Genomic DNA, 21,034 nt, shown 5'->3' with positions numbered 1-21,034 from the left:
CGAGTGTCCCCCAGCATGATGACTGGCGCTGCCTTACAATATGTTGTGTGCAAAGTATATGTGTATATGGTATGTTAACAGTGTATATATTTATGTTGAGTGTATAGTGTACATGTGTATGTTGTATGTGTATAGTGTGTGTACTGTGTATGTTACGGGTCCGGGTGGTGGAACCTCTGTGCCGAGGTGCAAGGAGGGACCCAGAGGGGCGTGACTAAGTATCCACCCGAACCGACCCTAGTCGTACGGCAGCTAACGACACCGTGACCAGGGAGGATCCAGGCTGAGGGACCAGGTGCTACTCTAGGGACGACGTTGTAAGAGAGCAGGTGGCTTCCACGGGTCAGATGGCTGGGACTGACCGGTATGGCGGATGGACACGGCAAGCAGGCGGTAGCAGACAGGTGGTCACAGTTCGAGAAAGCAGGGCAAGTAGCAGTCTTTAGGTTTACCAGGAAGGTGGTCACAGCAAGTGACCGCAGGGTCTCCAGGCAGGCTGGCAGGGAACAGGCAGGTGCTCCCAGGTGAGCGGGCAGACAGACGAGGCGGGTAACTAGCAGGTAACTGGTGGGCGCTCCCAGGTGAGCCGGCAGACAGACGAGGCAGGTTACTGGCAGGTAACAGGTGGGCGCTCCCAGGTGAGCGGGCAGACAGACGAGGCAGGTAACAGGCAGGTGCTCCCAGGTGAGCGGGCTGACGAACACAGCAGGTAACAGGCGGGTGCTCCCTGGTGAGCGGCCAGACAGACGAGGCAGGTAGCTGGCAGGTTACTGGTGGGCGCTCCCAGGTGAGCGGTCTGACAGACAAGGCAGGCGGATGTTCCCAGGTGAGCGGACAGATAGCCAAGGCAGGTAACAGGCAGGTAACAGGTGAGCGCTCCAGGTGAGCAGGCTGGCAGGCTCGGCCGGTAACGGGCAGAAAACAGGCTGGCAGGCAGGACGAGAAGTCAGGCTAGCAGCGGGACCTGAGGGCTGAAGCACAGATCAGACACAGTGCAAACAACTTTGCTCGGGCACCTCCGTTTTGGAGGAGGTGCCTTATATATGGGAGGTCCTCCGGCAATTGGCCGGGGACTCCTTAGGACGGCGCGCGCGGTCCCTTTAAGAGAGGGGGAGCGCGCGCATGCCCTAAGCGCACAGCCGGGGAAGGAGCGCGTGCCGGAAGCAGCGGGGAGAGAAGCGCTAGAGGACGCCGCGCCAGGAGCGGGGAGGTGAGAGGGACGGCGTCTCTGCCTAGCAAGGAGCAGAGACGCCGATGCTACAGTGTATAGTGAATGTGTGTGTATGTTGTTTAAATAGTGTCTGTACTCGTGTATAGTTTATACAGGTATGTTGTGTGTGTATAGTGTAGGTGTGTATACTGTATGTATAGTGTATATGTGTATGTTGGTGTATAGTATATGTGTGTATGTTGTGTGTCTAGAGTGAATGTGTATATAGTGTATATATGCATATTGCATATACAGTGTAGGTATTGTAAGGCGGTGGTGTTCACACCGTTCAGTAACTGAGGCAGTGACCCAAGCAAGTCCAACATAAACAGCTTTTATTCAGCAACTCACGGGTAAAACAGAAAGTCCTCCGGTTCGCAGCCGGGTTAATATACGTCCATGAACAACAGTTGCCGGGTGCAATGGCCACACCGGGACGCTCAGAGCCTAATGGACGCAAATCCTTCCCAGGTGTGGGTTCAGCTACTCACAGACCCACCGAGCTTTCCTGCTATGCTCCTAGCAGGTCCCAACACTGAACAACACTAACCCTTAATATAGTGTTTTTAAAGGACCTGTGGCAAGAGCCACTGGAAAACCCGGGATGGAGGGAGGAGGCCACCACACTGCCTTCCTGTAGCCTCCTCCAAGAAATGAAGGCCCTGCCAGATTTTTTCTTAATCTGCCTTAGCCAGATAGCCTGACCAAGTCAATGCTCACCTTCATTCCTGCATTGCAGCCGCAGCTGTGTCTGTGACTGCAATGCACTCCAACGGGTTTAATAGGTCTCTGTACACATTCTGGGGGATATATAATGTCCCTCGTATACGATTCCAGTCACTGCCTCACATATCCCCCCCCCCCATTCAAACTTGTGGGGTTGAACATTTGTCACAGGGTGCCCGGGACAGGGCATACGCGTTTGCCTGTGACATCCCAGTGCAATGTTCTACAGAGAAACTGAAATTTTGCAGTGACAGAAACCACCTGGTGACTCGCACATTCCTCTCCTTGGCTTTCCTTATCCATACCAAGGGTGAGTGGTCCGTCACCAAGTGAAACTGATGCCCGAGCAAATAATAACGTAGGGATTACAAGGCCCACTTAATAGCCAAACACCCCTTCTCTACCACGCTATAGTTTTTCTCCACCGGGGTAAGCTTTCTGCTCAAATAGGTGACCGGGTGCTCTTCACCATTCACTTTTTGTGACAATACAGCCCCTAGGCCTACTTTCGAGGCATCTGTCTGTACAATGAAGGTTTCCTTGAAGTTGGGGCTGATGAGGACTGGCTGTCCACACAGGGCCAATTTCATGGACTGAAACGCTTCTTCTGCCTGAGGGTTCTACCAAACCATTACCGATTTTTTAACATGGACTTGAGGGTTTTATTGAATCGTTCTACTAGCCCGTCTGTTTGACGGTGGTACACCGAGGTGTGCAATTGTTTTATTTTTAGCAGTTTGCACAATTCCCTCGTCACCTTGGACATAAAAGGGGTCCCTTGATCCGTCAGGTTCTCCTTAGGTAGCCCATGGTGACAGAACATGGCAAACTGCTCCCGTGCAATCAGTTTCACCAAGGTGTGACGAAGCGGTATAGCCGCCTGGTACCGGGTGGCATAGTCAACGACCACCAGTATATGTTGGTGGCCACGAGCGGATTTTACAATGGGCCCTACCAAGTTCATTGCAATCCATTCAAAAGGTACCTCTATCACTGGCAGAGGTACCAATGGGCTGCGGAAACTTGCGGTGGGTGTGGTCAGCTGACATTAGGGGCAGGATTCGCAGTACTTTTGGACCTCCGCGTAAATCCCCGGCCAAAAGAGCTGCTGCAAGATACGCTCTTGCATCTTATTAACCCCTAAGTGTCCACCCAGCAGGTGTGCGTGTGCCATCTCCAGAACCACCCGACGGTACGACTGAGGTACCACTAGCTGTTCCATGACCTTGTCCCTGATTTTGTCTACCCTATAGAGCAACTCACCATTGACCACCATGCAGGGAAACACAGTATCTGCACTGGGCTGTTGAGCTACACCATTTACCTCTAACACTCTTTCCTGCGCTCGAGTCAGGGTGGGATCCTGTAGCTGAGCTGTCCCAAACGTGCCCCGGGACACTTCCAGCTCGGGGATCGATGGGGTCTCATCGACCTCTCCTGCCAACACTTCTAGGGTAGACCTTTCGGGGTCACACTCTGTCCCTAGGTTGGACACCCCTACGGCAGGTATCCCTGACTCGGGTTCTTCGGGTACAGCTCCTGTAATAAATTTTACTGGGGGAGAGTGGATTTTGTTTTTCCAGAACAGGGGCAAGTCTCTTCCCAACACAGTCCCATAGGGAAGAGTTTTTACCACCCCGACCACATGTTTCATGTCTCCACATGGTGTGGACAAAACTACCTCCGGGGTTGGGTACTCTTGGAGATCCCCATGGATACACACAACCCCGACTGTCCGTCCACTGGGGTTGCCTCCTGCCACCAGCGACCCATGTACCAAGGTCACTAGGCTCCCCGAGTCTAGGAGGGCCTCCGTGGGGTACCCATTAACCAGTACCTGGCACAGTTGGGGTTCACTGACCGGGGGGTCAGCACTCGCAGTGCAGATGTTCTGGGAGTACATTGAGACTCGGCGGTTATGCTCGCATTCTCCACCAAGCTGTAAGGTAGCAGTGTTCACACCGTACAGTAAGTGAGGCGAGGCAGAGACCCAAGCAAGTCCAACATAAGCAGCTTGTATTCAGCAACTCACGGGTAAAACAGAAAGTCCTCCGATTCGCAGCTGGGTTAACATAAGTCCATGAACAATGGTTGCCGGGGCAACGGCCGCGCTGGGCTGCTCAGCACCTGTCGGGTGCAGAGCCTTCTCAGGCGTGGGTTCAGCTACTCACAGACCCGCCGAGCTTTCCTGCTATGCTCCTAGCAGGTCCCAACACTGAACAACACTAACCATTAATGCAAGGTTTTTAAAGGACCTGTGGCAAGAGCCACTGGAAAACTCAGGTTGGAGGGAGGAGGCCGCCCCACTGCCTTCATGTAGCCTCCTCCAAGAAATGAAGGCCCTGCCGGGTTTTCCTTAATCTGCCTTAGCCAGATAGCCTGACCAGGTCAATGCTCACCTTTATTCCTGCATTGCAGCCGCAGCGGTGTCTGTGACTGCAATGCACTCCAACGGGTTTAATAGGTCTCTGTACTCATTCTGGGGGATATATAACATCCCTCGTTTGCGATCCCGGTCACTGCCTCACAGTATGTATATAAGAAGTATAGTGTTTGTGTAGTATATGTGTGTATAGTGTATCTGTGTAAGTAGTATGTGTAACGGGTCTGGGAGGCGGAACCTCTGGGCTACTATACAAGGGAGCGGTCCTTGTAAGGGAGCGGGTGGCGACCAGGCAGGCAGTCACAGCAGGTGACCGGGACAGTCTCTGGGTGTACGGGCAGGAGGCCACGGCAAGTGATCAGGGCAGTCTCTGGAAGAACGGGCTGGAGGTCACGGCAAGTGACCGGGGCAGTCTCTAGGTAAAGGGTAGGTACGACCTGTGATGGCTGAACCTCCAGGTAGGCTAGCAAGGCAGATGGAGGATGTGTGCTCCCAGGTGAGCAAGCGAGAGTCTCTGGAATAGCAGGTGGTCACAGCACGTGACGGCGGAGCCTCCAGGTAGGCAAGCAGGCAGGTAGCGGAGAAGCGCTCCCAGGTGAGCGGGCAAGAGTCTCTGGAATAGCTGGTGGTCCCAGCACGTGACAGCGGAACCCCCGGGCAGGCAAGCAGGCAGGTAGTGGAGAAGCGCTCCCAGGTGAGCGGGCAAGAGTCTGGAATAGCTGGTGGTCACAGCACGTGACAGCGGAGCCTCCGGGCAGGCAAGCAGGCAGGTAGCGGAGAAGCGCTCCCAGGTGAGCGGGCAAGCTGGTCCATAGACAGACTGACCGGAGTTGTAAGGCAGACCGTCGGACCTCAGGCAAGCAGGCAGGTAGCTGATGTGCGCTCCCAGGTGAGCGGGCAAGTTGGTCCTTAGACAGACTGACCGGAGTTGTAAGGCAGACCGTCGGACCTCAGGCAGGCAGGCAGGTAACAGGAAACCAGGCAGGATTAGGACAGCAAGCTGGCAGGAATCTGGCAGGTAACTGGCAGGTAACTGGCAATGGGACCTGAGGGCTGAAGCAGAGTAGAACGGTGCAACAACATTGCTCGAGCACCTCCATTTTGGAGGAGGTGCCTTATATATGGTAAAGTCCTCCGGCCATTGGCCGGGGACTCCTTAGGACGGCGCGCGCGGCCCCTTTAAGAGGGAGGGAGGGCGCGCGCGCGCGCCCTAAGCACAGTGGCCGGGAAGGAGCGCGCGCTGCCAGCAGAGCGGGAGAGGGACGCCGGGCACGGAGCAGAGCGGTGAGGGGAACAGCGTCCCTGCCTAGCAGAGGGCAGGGACGCCGGCACTACAGTACCCCCCCCTTTAGGCCCCCCCTTTTTTAGGCCAGATAGAAATTTAGCTAGGATGAGAGGGGCATGGATGTTCTCCCGGGGCTCCAACGTTCTCTCCTCAGGACCAAACCCCTTCCAATCTACCAGAAAAAAGGTCTTTCCTCTTACCCTTTTGGTGGCAAGAATGTTCTCTACCTCAAACTCGTCCTCAGCAGAAACCGGAGCAGGAGGCGTACCTGTAGACTTGGAAAAAGAGTTAAGCACCACGGGTTTGAGGAGAGATACATGGAAGGAGTTAGGGATCCGTAAGTTGGCCGGGAGTTTCAATTTATAGACCACCGGGTTGATCTGACTGATGACCTCCAGAGGACCGATGAACCGAGGCCCTAACTTGTAAGAAGGTATCTTGAGTCGAACATATTTAGATGAGAGCCAGACTTTATCTCCTGGACGAAATTGTGGAGGATCCAGGCGTTTTTTGTCAGCGTGTCTTTTCATACGCTCGGATGACAGAAGTAGTGCGGACCGGGTACTCTCCCATATGGAGGAAAATTTGCTAACGAGAGATTCCGCAGCCGGGTTGTCCACAGAGGTGGAGACAGGAAAAGGAATCCGAGGATGCTGACCAAAGACTACAAAAAACGGGGATTTGGAGGAGGATTCGCTCTCGTGATTATTATAAGAGAACTCGGCCCATGGTAGGAGATCCACCCAGTCAGAATGGTGGGCATTAACGAAGTGCCGGAGGTAACTGGTCAGGTTCTGATTGATCCGCTCCACGTGACCATTGGACTGTGGGTGGTAAGCGGAAGAGAAGTCCAGGGTGACGTCTAGTAGTTTACAAGTGGCTCTCCAGAAACGTGAGGTGAACTGTACCCCACGATCCGACACGATGTGGAGGGGCAGGCCATGAAGACGGAAGATGTGGCGGATAAAGTCTTTAGCCAGCTCGGGTGCAGACGGAAGGCCTGGCAGGGGAATAAAGTGAGCCATCTTGGAAAAGCGGTCAGCGACCACCCAAATGACCGTACAACCGGCAGAGACGGGGAGATCAGTTATAAAGTCCATTGCTATATGCTGCCAGGGGGCAGCAGGTACAGGAAGCGGAAGGAGGCGTCCGGCTGGCAGATGTCTCGGGACTTTGTTGCGGGCGCAGGACACACAGGCAGAAACAAAGTCTATTATGTCCTTGTGCAGGGTAGGCCACCAATAGTGCCGGGCAATAAGCTGGAGGGTCTTTTTCTGACCGGCGTGGCCAGCTAGTTTAGACGAATGGCCCCAGTGTAGGATCTTCTCCCGATCAGGTACTGAAACAAACGTCTTACCGGGAGGGAGACGATTTAGACTCACGGGAGCCACCTGCATTACTCTGGCGGGATCGATGATATGTTTAGGTTCTTCCTCGAGATCGGACACCAGAAAGGATCAGGACAAGGCGTCTGCTTTGACGTTTTTGTCAGCCGGGCGAAAATGAAGAACAAAATCAAAGCGAGCAAAAAACAAGGACCACCGGGCTTGGCGCGGGTTAAGTCTCTGGGCATGCTGGAGGTAAGCCAAGTTCTTGTGGTCAGTGTAAATTATTACCGGATGAAGAGCCCCCTCGAGTAGGTAACGCCACTCCTCCAACGCCAGCTTGATGGCCAATAACTCTCGGTCTCCTATGGAATAGTTGCGCTCAGAAGAGGAGAACAGTTTGGAGAAGAAGCCACAAGTTACCATTCTCCCGGAAGATGATTTTTGAGTAAGTACCGCTCCGGCTCCAGAGGAGGAGGCGTCAACTTCCAGGAAGAACTGCTTGTTGCCGTCCGGGCGATGCAGCACCGGGGCGGAAGAGAAGGCCTGTTTTAGGGAAAGAAAGGCCTCCTCTGCTTCGGGCGGCCACTCTTTGGGATTAGTACCCTTACGGGTGAGCGCGGAAATTGGGGCAGTCCGGGAAGAGAAGTGTGGGATGAAGAGGCGGTAATAGTTGGCGAAGCCCAGGAACCGTTGAATAGCCTTCAACCCCTCTGGTCGGGGCCATTTCTCGATGGCAGACAGTTTCTCAGGATCCATTTGTAGGCCGGTCTGAGAGATAATGTAGCCCAGAAACGGAAGCGAGGTCTTCTCAAAGAGGCACTTCTCATATTTAGCGTAGAGATGGTTCTGCCTGAGCCTGAGCAGGACCTGACGAACATCCCTCCGGTGAGTCTGGAGATCCGGAGAGAAGACCAAGATGTCATCCAGGTACACCACTACGCAGGAGTAGAGAAGGTCCCGGAAGATGTCATTGACCAACTCTTGAAAGACGGCAGGAGCGTTACAGAGGCCAAAGGGCATTACCAGATATTCATAGTGGCCGTCCCGGGTGTTGAATGCCGTCTTCCATTCATCCCCCTGACGGATACGAACCAGGTTGTTCGCCCCACGGAGGTCCAGTTTGGTGAAGATTCTAGCCCCCCTCAGACGGTCAAATAACTCCGGAATGAGCGGAAGGGGGTACTTATTCTTCACCGTGATCTGGTTAAGGCCTCTATAGTCTATACAGGGACGGAGAGAGCCGTCCTTCTTTTTGACGAAAAAGAAGCCTGCTCCCGCCGGGGAGGTAGATTTCCGGATGAATCCCCTGGCCAGATTCTCCTCAATATATTCGGACATCGACCGGGTCTCAGCAGCGGATAATGGATAAATACGCCCACGGGGAGGAGAAGTACCAGGTAACAGGTCGATAGGGCAGTCGTATGGTCTATGAGGGGGTAGTGTCTCTGCCTCCTTTTTATTAAAGACATCAGCATAAGACCAATAAGGAATCGGAAGTCCAGGTAGATTAGCTTGGGTAGGAGAAGGACGGACGGGATGAACGGGAACCAGACAGGTCTTATGGCAGCCCTGTCCCCAGCGAAGGACTTCTCCCATCTGCCAGTCAAGAACGGGTGCATGTTTCTGGAGCCAAGGTAGGCCTAGCAAGAGGGCGTGAGAGAGTCCAGGCAGAACATGGAAGGAGATACTTTCAGAATGCAGCATTCCCACCTGCAGAGTAATGGATTCGGTGATGAGTTGGATGGGGCGTGGTAAGAGCCCCCCATCCACGGCAGCAACAGACAAGGGTACAGCCAGAGGTTTGGTGGGGATGCGGTATTTCTCTACCAGGGACTGTGAAATAAGATTCCCGGCTGCTCCAGAGTCCAGTTGGGCTAGTTCGAAATAACGGTTCTCCCCGTAGACGATTGAAACTGACAACAGCAGGGATGGAGAGGATTTATTCTTGTCTAGGTGGACCTCTCTGAGCGAACCTAGACACAGGCGTTTCCCGACCTCTCCGGGCAGGCACGGATCCGGTGCTCCTTACTGCCACAGTAGAAGCAGATCCCCTCGGCACGGCGTAAGTCCTGACGGGTCTTGACCATCTTGGTCTGGTCGACCTGCATAGGCTCAGGAGGGTGTACCTGGTTAGAGACAGAAGGAGTGACGGGTTTCTGAAAAGTAGGAGCTAGACGTGGTAACCTCCTCTCACGGGTGACCTCTCTGGCACGCTCCTGGAACCGTAGGTCAATCCGGGTGGCAAGAGTTATTAAGTCATCGAGAGTGGTAGGAATGTCCCGACCGGCAAGTTCATCTTTAATACGGCCGGACAGACCCTCCCAGAAGACGGAAACCAGAGCGTCGTTATCCCAGGCCAGCTCCGAGGCAAGGGTACGGAACCGTATGGCATATTGGCCCACGGTGAGACTTTCCTGACGGAGGCGTAGCAACGATGATGCGGATGAGGTCTTCCGTCCGGGTTCGTCGAAGACTTTCCGGAACGCCGTGAGAAAAGCAGGCAAGTTGGACACCAGGGGGTCTCCTCTCTCCCATAGAGGATTTAGCCAGGCCAGGGCCTCCCCGGTGAGATGGGACATGATGAATGCAATTTTGGCTCGGTCGGAGTTAAACTGGTGGGACAATAGTTCAAAGTGCAGGGTGCACTGATTTATGAAGCCCCGAGCCTGGGCTGAGTCGCCTCCGAAGCGAGGAGGTGCAGAAAGCCGAGGTCCGGGGTAGGATATCATGGTGTTAGTGGACAGCGGAGCTGCCGGATTGCGAGACATGGCACTGGCGGAGGTTGTTGGTGGAACAGTCAGAGTGTCCAGGCGAGTATTGACATTCCGCAGGTGACCCAGGATGGACTCCTGTTGGGACCTTTGACGGGACAGTTCATGACACAGGTCCGAGAGCGAGGGAGCTTGGGTGCCACCGGGTTCCATGGCCCGAGCAAACTGTAACGGGTCTGGGAGGCGGAACCTCTGGGCTACTATACAAGGGAGCGGTCCTTGTAAGGGAGCGGGTGGCGACCAGGCAGGCAGTCACAGCAGGTGACCGGGACAGTCTCTGGGTGTACGGGCAGGAGGTCACGGCAAGTGATCAGGGCAGTCTCTGGAAGAACGGGCTGGAGGTCACGGCAAGTGACCGGGGCAGTCTCTAGGTAAAGGGTAGGTACGACCTGTGATGGCTGAACCTCCAGGTAGGCTAGCAAGGCAGATGGAGGATGTGTGCTCCCAGGTGAGCAAGCGAGAGTCTCTGGAATAGCAGGTGGTCACAGCACGTGACGGCGGAGCCTCCAGGTAGGCAAGCAGGCAGGTAGCGGAGAAGCGCTCCCAGGTGAGCGGGCAAGAGTCTCTGGAATAGCTGGTGGTCCCAGCACGTGACAGCGGAACCCCCGGGCAGGCAAGCAGGCAGGTAGTGGAGAAGCGCTCCCAGGTGAGCGGGCAAGAGTCTGGAATAGCTGGTGGTCACAGCACGTGACAGCGGAGCCTCCGGGCAGGCAAGCAGGCAGGTAGCGGAGAAGCGCTCCCAGGTGAGCGGGCAAGCTGGTCCATAGACAGACTGACCGGAGTTGTAAGGCAGACCGTCGGACCTCAGGCAAGCAGGCAGGTAGCTGATGTGCGCTCCCAGGTGAGCGGGCAAGTTGGTCCTTAGACAGACTGACCGGAGTTGTAAGGCAGACCGTCGGACCTCAGGCAGGCAGGCAGGTAACAGGAAATCAGGCAGGATTAGGACAGCAAGCTGGCAGGAATCTGGCAGGTAACTGGCAGGTAACTGGCAACGGGACCTGAGGGCTGAAGCAGAGTAGAACGGTGCAACAACATTGCTCGGGCACCTCCATTTTGGAGGAGGTGCCTTATATATGGTAAAGTCCTCCGGCCATTGGCCGGAGACTCCTTAGGACGGCGCGCGCGGCCCCTTTAAGAGGGAGGGAGGGCGCGCGCGCGCGCCCTAAGCACAGTGGCCGGGAAGGAGCGCGCGCTGCCAGCAGAGCGGGAGAGGGACGCCGGGCACGGAGCAGAGCGGTGAGGGGAACAGCGTCCCTGCCTAGCAGAGGGCAGGGACGCCGGCACTACAGTATGGACAGTATATGTTGCATATACAGTGTATGTAGTATGTACAGTATTTGTGTGTATGTTGTGTGTATAGTGTATGTGTGTATGTAGTATGTACAGTATATGTGTGCATGTACAGTATGTGTGTATAGTATGTGTATGTTGTGTGTCTATTATGTATAGCATGTGTATGTACAGTATATATGTATAGTGTATGTTGCATGTATACTGTGTTGTATGTATAGTGTGTGTATATTGTATGTGTGTATGTTGTGTATTATGTATAGCATGTGTATGTACAGTATATGTGTATGTTGTGTGTGTATTATGTATAGCATGTATATGTACAGTATGTGTGTGTATAGTGTATGTGTGTATGTTGTGTGTGTATGTACTATGTACAGTGTATGTTGTATGTATAGTGTATCTGTGTATGTAGTATGCACAGTATAAGTGTATGTGTATATGCTGTCTGCATAGTGTATTTGTGTATGTAGTATGTACAGTATCTGTCTGTATGTTTTGTGTATAGTGTATGTGTGTATGTTGTGTGTTTGGTGTATCTGTGACATGAGCTAGTTCTTCGCCTCTATGGCTTAGTATTGTCACCTTCATTTAAAAAAAATCTGCTGTTATTCTTAAGTTTAGAGTAAGTTGATGCCTTTCTTGGTGCATCCCCCATGACTTGCCCATATACTCCCAGTATTACATGCACCTGGCATTTCTCTTGGTAAAGTCTCCTCTGCAATTTAAGTGGTTAAAGATCTGAAAATCATTAGGAAGAAACAGGAAACATTAAAAAAATGAAAGAAAGAAAGAAAGAAAGAAAGCGCACACATTACCGAGGTTTGTGCTAATGAGTAAGCTATGAATTCCTGAAAGTAAGGACATCAGGCTGCGGATCTGAAGCCGCTAATTACAAGAGACACAACAACATAAAACATTAAATCAGTAGAAGAAACTTTTAAACATCATTTTAGAAACTAGAAAAATGGAAAATCAAAAATATTATTATATAAAACTATAATGTGAGGACAGAAGTATGGTGCCCTCTTCACATCCCCTCCAGGAGTTTTCCTCCATTCTACATCCATAGACATTTAATTTGGTGTTACCCCCTCTGCAGATATAACAGCTCCTGCTCTTCTGAGAAGACTTTCTACAAGATTTTGGAGGTGATTGTAAGATGTTTTGCCCCTTCATCCAGTAGAGAACTTGTGTGGTCGGACATTGATGCTGGGGAGAGACCAGGCTCATGGTCTTGTTCTAGTTCATCCCAGAGGGATTAGATGTAGATTAGCATGGCCCTTTCTGCAGCCGGCCTTGTTCTTCCACCAGATTTCCCCTCCATAACTTTATGGAGCTTGTGCAGTGGGCACAGTCATGAGGAACAGAAAAGGGTCTTCCCATTTCCCACAAAGCTATAATTGTCCACAATGTAATGTGCTGAAGCATTAGATTTCCCCTCTCTGGAATTAACACTAGAAGTCCCAGAGAGGGGTCATTTAACATTTCTACTTTTGGAACCCAGAGACGGGTCGAATGACCTGAAGGATTTTAGCTAACATCCTATAATCACCGTCTTTTCTTCTGTAATTAAGGCCATTACTGTCGCACCACAGGAGGTTGTTGTTTTCCATTGAGTTTAGCCATTTAGTTTCTAGTTAGTTCTATTCAGTTTATTGTATTTGATAATATAAAGACTATACATATTGTATTTAGTTTAGTTTTATTTAAGCAAAAAAGCACTGAAACAATGAATAATTTTTATATATTTTAAATAGAGAATTAGAAATTTTAGAGCAAGGTACAGCTGTGAGTAATGACCAGAAGCATTTGTGTCTAAGGCCTCAAGCACACTAGCAAAAAAAAAATCGCGTGAAAATCGCATCGCAATGCGATGTGATTTTTTTTCTGCGAGTTGCCAATGTATTTCAATGGCACCAAGCACACCTGCAATTTTTTTTGTGCGATTTTTTTCATAGGTGCGATTTTCCTGCGATTTCCGTGCGAAAAAATCCCAGAGGAGTGATCTATATGACCAATGGGACAGATCGCAAAAAAATCGCGAGTAGCTCCGATTTTTTTGCGATTTTTTTCCGCACCCATTGACTTGAATAAGCTGCGATTTTTTTTGTGTGATTTTTTCACGCGAAATTCACAGAGGACTGAAATTTCAGTGTGAAAAATATACAAAAGAACAACTGTTATTTGTTTCCATGCTTTTTATTTTTTTTTATTTTTATTTTCAGTAAAGGGTTATTTCACACCAACATCAAACAATAGTCACATTTTCAAGATGAGCAGTGTATGGCCAAACAAATGTGACTAGACAGTGAGCAAGAATATCATCAAATTATACAACAGGGAGGGATGTTGGGGGAGGAGAAGTGGGAAGAGGGGAGGGGGGGAGGGTAAAGACAAATACATGTGGGTAGGGGAGTAAAGGAGCACGCATCAAAGGATGCTTTTTATTTTTGTTATAAAAATAATAAAAAAAATACAAGGAATAAAACAATTCCATACATATTTACAATAGGCTGCAGTGGGGGGCTGCATGTGTGTGTGTGAGTGGCATGTCCTTCTTGTGCGACTAGCATTTCAGCACTCACACAGCAGTCTGTCTGCACTGTCGGAACATACCTGGCACTGCCTGGGTATGTCCCTAGTACATTTGCCACATGTGTATTTGTAGCAGTCAACACATCTCTCAGTTGCACAATTGATCGTGCATCAATGGTTGACCTGACACTTCGCCCTTTTGCCAGGGCTTGGTGTGGAAGGTTGTTGCCGAAGGAGTTTCTCCTTGCGTTCCTTCTTTTCAGTCACATGAGAGCCACCTAACTTTTTTGCAAGCTCAACCAGGAAGTCCACCCGTCTCTCCTGCACCCCAGTGCATGCCTGATAAAGAACATGAGCATTCAGTGCTGCCATGTCAATCATGTTGTAGAACACGGCGACTGGCCATCTCCGTGTTCCTGCACGCACGCTGTACTCCCGCACCATTTGGTCCATTACATCCACACCGCACTTTGTGTGGTTGTATTGTGTGACCGTGTTTGGCTTCCTTTTGTTAGTATCCTCAGTCTCAACCACGCTGTGCATGCTGCTGAGAATGTAGACGGCCTTCTTTCGTTTGGGTGCATACACTGTCAGTGTGGCACCAGTGGTTGAAAACACCTGAGTGGTGAATTCAGTGCGGTCCATCTGTCTAGCAGAATGAGGAATTTCCCGGCGACTCTTGTTGACTGTGCCGAGGATAGTGGTTTTCCGGCTAAGCAGTCGTTGTGCAAGTGACAATGATGTAAAGAAATTGTCCGTGGTTACAGTTCTGCCCTTGTCCATGAATGGTTCCATCAGCCTCATCACAACAGTTTCGGACAGTCTCTCCCCGCTGGGACGACTGGGGTCCTTGCCAAGATATGGGAGGACATTACAGATGTACTTTGATTTCAAGTCGCAAGCCACCCAAAACTTGATGCCAAACTTGTCTGGTTTTGTTGCAATGTATTGCAGAAAACAGCAGCGAGTCTTTGACGGGAAAAGCTGTTCATCAATAGTGATGTGTCGGCCAGGGTTGTAGGATGCGATGCAGTTGGTGACAAACGATCTCCACACATCGGAGATTGCAGCAAACTTATCGGTCTCCACTCGCTCACTGCGTGTGAACATGTCATCAAAGTGTAGGTGTTGCATGATGTCTTGGAAGCGGTTTCGGGTCATAGTTGCCATCATCCTTGGGTTTGCCAGGTTTGCTGACCAGCTGTCACGTAGTGATGGAACCTTGGTCACCCCCGCAAGATAATGACTGAAATAAATGCCATTAGTTCCGGGAGACCCATGAACCAATCCACCTGCTCCGTGTTACGTGCATGTTGAGTAGGCCATTCTTGAATGCTACGACGCATGTCAAGAGTGATAAAACAGAGGAAGCTCTGAAGGCGACTCCGGACACTTTGTCTGGCCTTAGCACTTGGCTCTCCATCTGTAGGGTATGGTTCTATTGGGGTGAAATGGAGATGTTTCCCCACTTGTACTTCATGCCACACTGTGCCATCTTTTGCGGTCTCTGTCGTCTCACTCGCCAACCGAGCTCTCTTTTCGGTAGAGGAGGAGTCTCCTCATCTGCAAGATAAATAATTTCAAATTAACATTTTGTTTTGGTTCTAAATAAAATAAATAGTCAGGAAATAAAAATAGGTAATTTGAAAAATCTAACCTGAAGACAGCTCAGAGTCTGAATCCGGTTGAAGAACTATGTCTTCTCCATCTGAGTCAGAAGGGTTGGTGTTGCTCAGGATCAGTTCCAATGCCTGTTGAATGGTGTGCCTTCTCTGCATTTTGTTTCTTGTGAACAAAATAGGTGAAGCAGTCACCTATTTATCCCCCACAGCACAAAAGGCTGCATGCAAATTTGCTAAGGTGTTAGCAACCTTATGCATATCCCCTAAACAACAATGCAGCTGGGGTGTGGGCAGACACACTCAGGAGCAGCTTACATTATTTTGTTTACACTCTTTTACAAGACCTTTGTTGAGGCAGATCAACACAACACAATTGCCCCCTGCAGATTCCTCAGGCAATGGCCACATTTACAAATGAAAGGATGCTAATTGGAGCCATCAGAGTTGTCAGTTTGGACTAAGGGTCATTTGACCCTCTTTCGGGACTTCAGGGGGGAGCCCGAAATTTCTGGGACTTCTAGTGTTAAGAGGTCACGGTCGACCCCTGATAACAGCCTATAGCATTATCCTCCACCATATGTACAGCTGCACAATGCAGTCATGGGGTAACGTCCTCCTGGAATCACCAAACCCAGACTCCTCCATCAGCAGATAGAGAAGTGCGATCTGTCCCTGCACAGAACACGTCTCCTCCAGAGTCCAGTGGTGGCGGCTTTACACCACTCCATCTGACACTCCACAGCATGCTTGGTGATGTACGGCTGCATGCAGCTGCTCAGTCATGAAGATCCCGGCGGGGGCGCAGTGTTTGTGCTGATACCAGAGGAGGTTTGGACTCTGCAATTATGGAGTCAGGAGAACGGTGGAGACTTTTATGCCCTCTGCTCCTCAGCACTCGGCCCCCGCTCTGTAACTTTATGGGGACTCCACTTCGTGGCTGAGTTAGTTGCTGGAATACCATTCGATTGACTAAATATTTATAATTCTATTATTGCTGTAAAACAGATATAACATTGTAATTATTAATATATATGAGATTACATTACAGTGTATGGATAAAATACAATTTGTGCATGTGAGGAGCTGCCCACTTTCTGAAGACTATGATACTTTTCCAGCAACGGACCACCATTTTTGTTAATATTATTATTGTGTTTTATTAGTGACTTACTTGTTATGTTTTATGTAGTTCTGCTAACTTGTCAGTATGTGCACTATATTCCATTGTAAAATGTCCAGGATTCCACTAATCTGTATCTCAGGATATATGTATCTCAGGAGTATCTAACCATTGTTCCAAAAGCCAATAATCTCATTATGTGTGTGTAGATTGTAGACACAGTGGAGCCGTCACCACAGGGGGTCTTACATGCAGTCTCAGATTAAGGCTTCTAGAATAGTTTTCATTGTTTTAGGGAACAGTGAATGTTTAAGGGGGAGGGTTCTGACCTGGGAGGGGACTGATGCCTGTGGAAGAAAGTGGAGACATGTTTTAGAGAGTTGTGTGGAAGGATTGAAGGAAGAGGATGGAGACCATGGATTTGGAAGGATGGGTGGATAAACATGTTACCATTATGCATTATGTCAGTTGGATTTAAAATTTCTTACAAGAACTGTTGCTACTGGATAGAGGATAATGGACTGTGGCTACAGACTACACTGGCTGGAGATACAAAATCTGTGGGCCAACCAACAGTTGGGAGACTGTGAGTATGGCCTTATACAAAGCCAGTGGAACTACTGAACCCAGATTGGGAACTTAAGTACTGAGAGAACTGTATTTTGGCCATTTACCTGGAATTGCTTTATTACCATGGCTGTGATCAATAAAATATTGTTTCATCGTTAACCTGCCTAGGTGATTACTTACAACCCACAACCTCAGATCTCTACAGTGCACATAAAAGGTGCTTAAAGGGAACCTGTCAGGTCACAATTTCCTAGATAAGTAAAAGAAGATCTGTCTTGGGTCATAGTCACCTTTTGGATAATCTCATGTGTCGTAGGAATCAGAAAAAGGGAAAACAAAAAAATAACATTGTATTCTTAGTGCATGGAGCTTTCTTCCAGTCCTCTGCATATGGCAATGAGCAGTCGCGACTACGCGCCGGTCATGCCAACAAGTCCTATATCATGTAATGCATGACAATTTCTTTAAATCTTTTGCTTCCATTGACATCACTGATTATTTTAATATTTTGCACAGAAATGAGAACGACTACTCTCTTTATGAGATTCTGCGGTAACTGCTCACAACAACAGAGGGGGTTTGTTCGGTTTGACAAAGGTATCCTGAAGATTAATGCAACCTGCTGCAATAACAGCGACTGCACTCCTCCTGTCCCCACCGGTAGGTGATGTAGAGAATATTATTGCATGATTTACCTGATATAAAATGTATAGAATAATTACAATTCTGGGTGGGAATGCACAACACTATATTTGTGTATTATTGTGACCCAGCATGCACACATTAGAATTGGTCATATAATAGAATAATTTTCCTGCCTTACTAGTGAAAAGGAGAAACTAGCATTACGTTTTGTATTAAGTTAAGTATTTTTCATGATTTTCTTTTCTTTCACTACAAGTTCCACTCGATAAACCTGTCATTAAAGATGACAAATTCAAGAGCAATGGGAAATCATGTAATACGTGCCACGTCTTCAACGTTACAAAATGTGATTGTAATATCTTTTTGGAATGCATCGGAGAGGAGAAAAAATGTATGTCACGGTATATATCAGGTCAGTTCTACAGAAATATCTATCATCTTTGCCACCGCATCTAAACATGATACTTTGTCTTCTGGATGAATCTTGCTGTTCTTCAAATTTTGTCCGGTTGCAGTCACATGAAAAAATTAAAGCAAATCCTCCTCCATAGATTGGTGAATTAGGAAAATATTTAAAATTATTATGATTAGGTTTAGCTTAATGCAATGTTGTAAGATGCATATTTTGAGTAGAAGGACATATAATGCAGCGTTTTTTCGTTTTTTTCCCCTAGGGCCTCACAACCATGCAGCTGTCGTTCGTGGCTGCGCCACGACGGAAATGTGTGGAGTCACAAAAAGCACAGAAATGATCATGAACATAGATAACAATGAAATAATTTCCAAATTTTCATGCTCGGATGACAGTGAGAGCATCCACAGCAGTCTATTATTGCTTGTCCTTGCGGCCGCCCTATTCTCCAAGTTTACGACAGACACGTGATGTCCGTCAGCACATCAAGAAGAGCAGAGCAAAACTACTGATCCCTAAAAGAATTAAGAATAATACTACTGCAAATATACTTATGGATAATATTCAGATAAATAATGCTTTCTTCTCCATTCACATCCAAAGCTTGTAAAAAACTTTATTTATATATGTATGTATATATATTAAAAGAGACATTTGCTGAATCAGACCTTATTGTTAGGTACCTGTATACGCATAAGAGACATATGATTCTTTCTCCACTAATGAGCCAGTTGTTCTAACTCCTGTTCTCATAATTGACTCTGAAAAACGACTAAAAAACATCCTGATCAAAATAAGAAAGATGATCAGCTCACTCAGGGATCAGATTACAGCTGCTTACTGAGATCTATGGAGAGAAGAGTACCTGAACTTCAAAATTACCTTATTTTAAAAAAAGTTTTCAAAATTACCTATTTGATCTACTACAGTGACTTTATATGTTGTGTGCAAAGCAGTCAATTATACGCTAGATCTATAATAAAAATATATATTTAAAATAAGAATTAACCTGGTGATTTTCTGTTATCCCACTGAGGTTCATTAGAGAGCGGTGGGTGAAGGGTGTACAGACAGATGATTGGTAGGTAGGGAGAGACAGAGGAATAAACAGACATATAGATAGATACTTAATTTTATAAACACTTAATGAATGAATGGATAGATAAATAGATAGTTTGATACTTAAGGAATGGATAGATAGAAGGATAGATGGATGTGATAAATTAGATAGATACTTAAGGGCTAGATAAATAGATAAATACTTGGATTGATATATAGATAAATAGATAATAGATAAGTAGGGACTTTAAGAGAGACTTCAAACTGGCCCCATATCTGAAGAAGTTCTTGAACCCCTGAGAACACCAGATCCTAAGGTTTTGTAAGTAGAATAAGGTTCCGGCACTCAAAAATAGATACAAAGAGTCAGTAGTTTCAATTCCAAATCAAAATTTCTTTTAATGATTCTCCGGTAAGTGACTGCCCAACGTTTCAACCCCACCGGGGTTTTCATCGGGGGCTTCAAATCAACTAATACAAGACCATAAAAACAGTAGAAAAAAAAGAAAAACATAATATTAATGCTTTATAGGCTAACATCATTGTAGTTAGAAAACCACCAATATGTGTACATTGTGATTATAACAACAATGAAGCTAGAGAAATGGTGAATGAATCGGTATCCCACAAGACAAATAAATAACGTCGAACAAATATTGTGCTGTGGGATATATTAAGGAATAATATACGTATAATAATAAACTCATGGGACCTACAGTACAGACCAAAAGTTTGGACACACCTTCTCATTTAAAGATTTTTCTGTATTTTCATGACTATGAAAATTGTACATTCACACTGAAGGCATCAAAACTATGAATTAACACATGTGGAATTATATACTTAACAAAAAAGTGTGAAACAACTGAAAATATGTCTTATATTCTAGGTTCTTCAAAGTAGCCACCTTTTGCTTTGATGACTGCTATGCACACTCTTGGCATTCTCTTGAAGAACTTCAAGAGGTAGTCACTGGAAATGGTTTCACTTCACAGGTGTGCCCTGTCAGGTTTAATAAGTGGGATTTCTTGCCTTATAAATGGGGTTGGGACCATCAGTTGTGTTGTGCAGAAGTCTGGTGGATACACAGCTGATAGTCCTACTGAATAGACTGTTAGAATTTGTATTATGGCAAGAAAAAAACAGCTAAGTAAAGAAAAACGAGTGGCCATCATTGCTTTAAGAAATTAAGATCAGTCAGTCTGAAAAATTGCGAAAACTTTGAATGTGTCCCCAAGTGCAGTTGCAAAAACCATCAAGCGCTACAAAGAAACTGGCTCACACAAGGACCGCCCCAGGAAAGGAAGACCAAGAGTCACCTCTGCTTCTGAGGATAAGTTTATCCGAGTCACCAGCCTCAGAAATCGCAGGTTAACAGCAGCTCAGATTTGAGACCAGGTCAATGCCACACAGAGTTCTAGCAGCAGACACATCTCTTCAACAACTGTTAAGAGGAGACTTTGTGCAGCAGGACTTCATGGTAAAATAGCTGCTAGGAAACCAATGCTAAGGACAGGCAACAAGCAGAAGAGACTTGTTTGGGCTAAAGAACACAAGGAATGGACATTAGACGAGTGGAAATCTGTGCTTTGGTCTGATGAGTCCAAATTTGAGATCTTTGGTTCCAACCATCGTGTCTTTGTGCGACGCAGAAAAGGTGAACGGATGGACTCTACATGCCTGGTTCCCACCGTGAAGCATGGAGGAGGAGGTGTGATGGTGTGGGGGTGCTTTGCTGGTGACACTTTTGGGGATTTATTCAAAATTGAAGGCATACTGAACCAGCATGGCTACCACAACATCTGGCAGCGGCATGCTATTCCATCCAGTTTGCGTTTAGTTGGGCCATCATTTATTTTTCAACAGGACAATGACCCCAAACACACCTCCAGGCTGTGTAAGGGCTATTTGACCAAGAAGGAGAGTGATGGGGTGCTACGCCAGATGACCTGGCCTCCACAGTCCCCAGACCTGAACCCAATCAAGATGATTTGAGGTGAGCTGGACCGCAGAGTGAAGGCAAAAGGGCCAACAAGTGCTAAGCATCTCTGGGAACTCCTTCCAGATTGTTGGAA

The 21,034-nt window shown here is 48.1% G+C and overlaps 1 protein-coding gene across 1 annotated transcript in view; it reads left to right on the top strand.

Annotated features, from left to right (window-relative positions):
* The window catches only part of LOC141172975 (phospholipase A2 inhibitor gamma subunit B-like), a 29,086-nt gene extending 10,223 nt beyond the window's left edge, over window positions 1–18,863 (top strand). The window contains exons 3-5 of the mRNA XM_073657585.1: window positions 17,360–17,503; window positions 17,745–17,900; window positions 18,163–18,863. Of these exons, the coding sequence (XP_073513686.1) occupies window positions 17,360–17,503; window positions 17,745–17,900; window positions 18,163–18,371 (509 nt within the window). The 3' untranslated portion in view covers window positions 18,372–18,863. The remainder of the gene's footprint in view (window positions 1–17,359; window positions 17,504–17,744; window positions 17,901–18,162) is intronic.
* Window positions 18,864–21,034: the final 2,171 nt, after the last annotated feature.

The sequence above is a fragment of the Phyllobates terribilis genome, unplaced genomic scaffold (assembly GCF_046119375.1).
Source record: "Phyllobates terribilis strain yellow unplaced genomic scaffold, ASM4611937v1 Scaffold_12__6_contigs__length_324123572, whole genome shotgun sequence".
NCBI lineage: Eukaryota > Metazoa > Chordata > Amphibia > Anura > Dendrobatidae > Phyllobates > Phyllobates terribilis.
The sequence above is the reverse complement of the archived record's forward strand: the minus strand, read 5'-3'. Positions and strand labels throughout refer to the sequence as shown.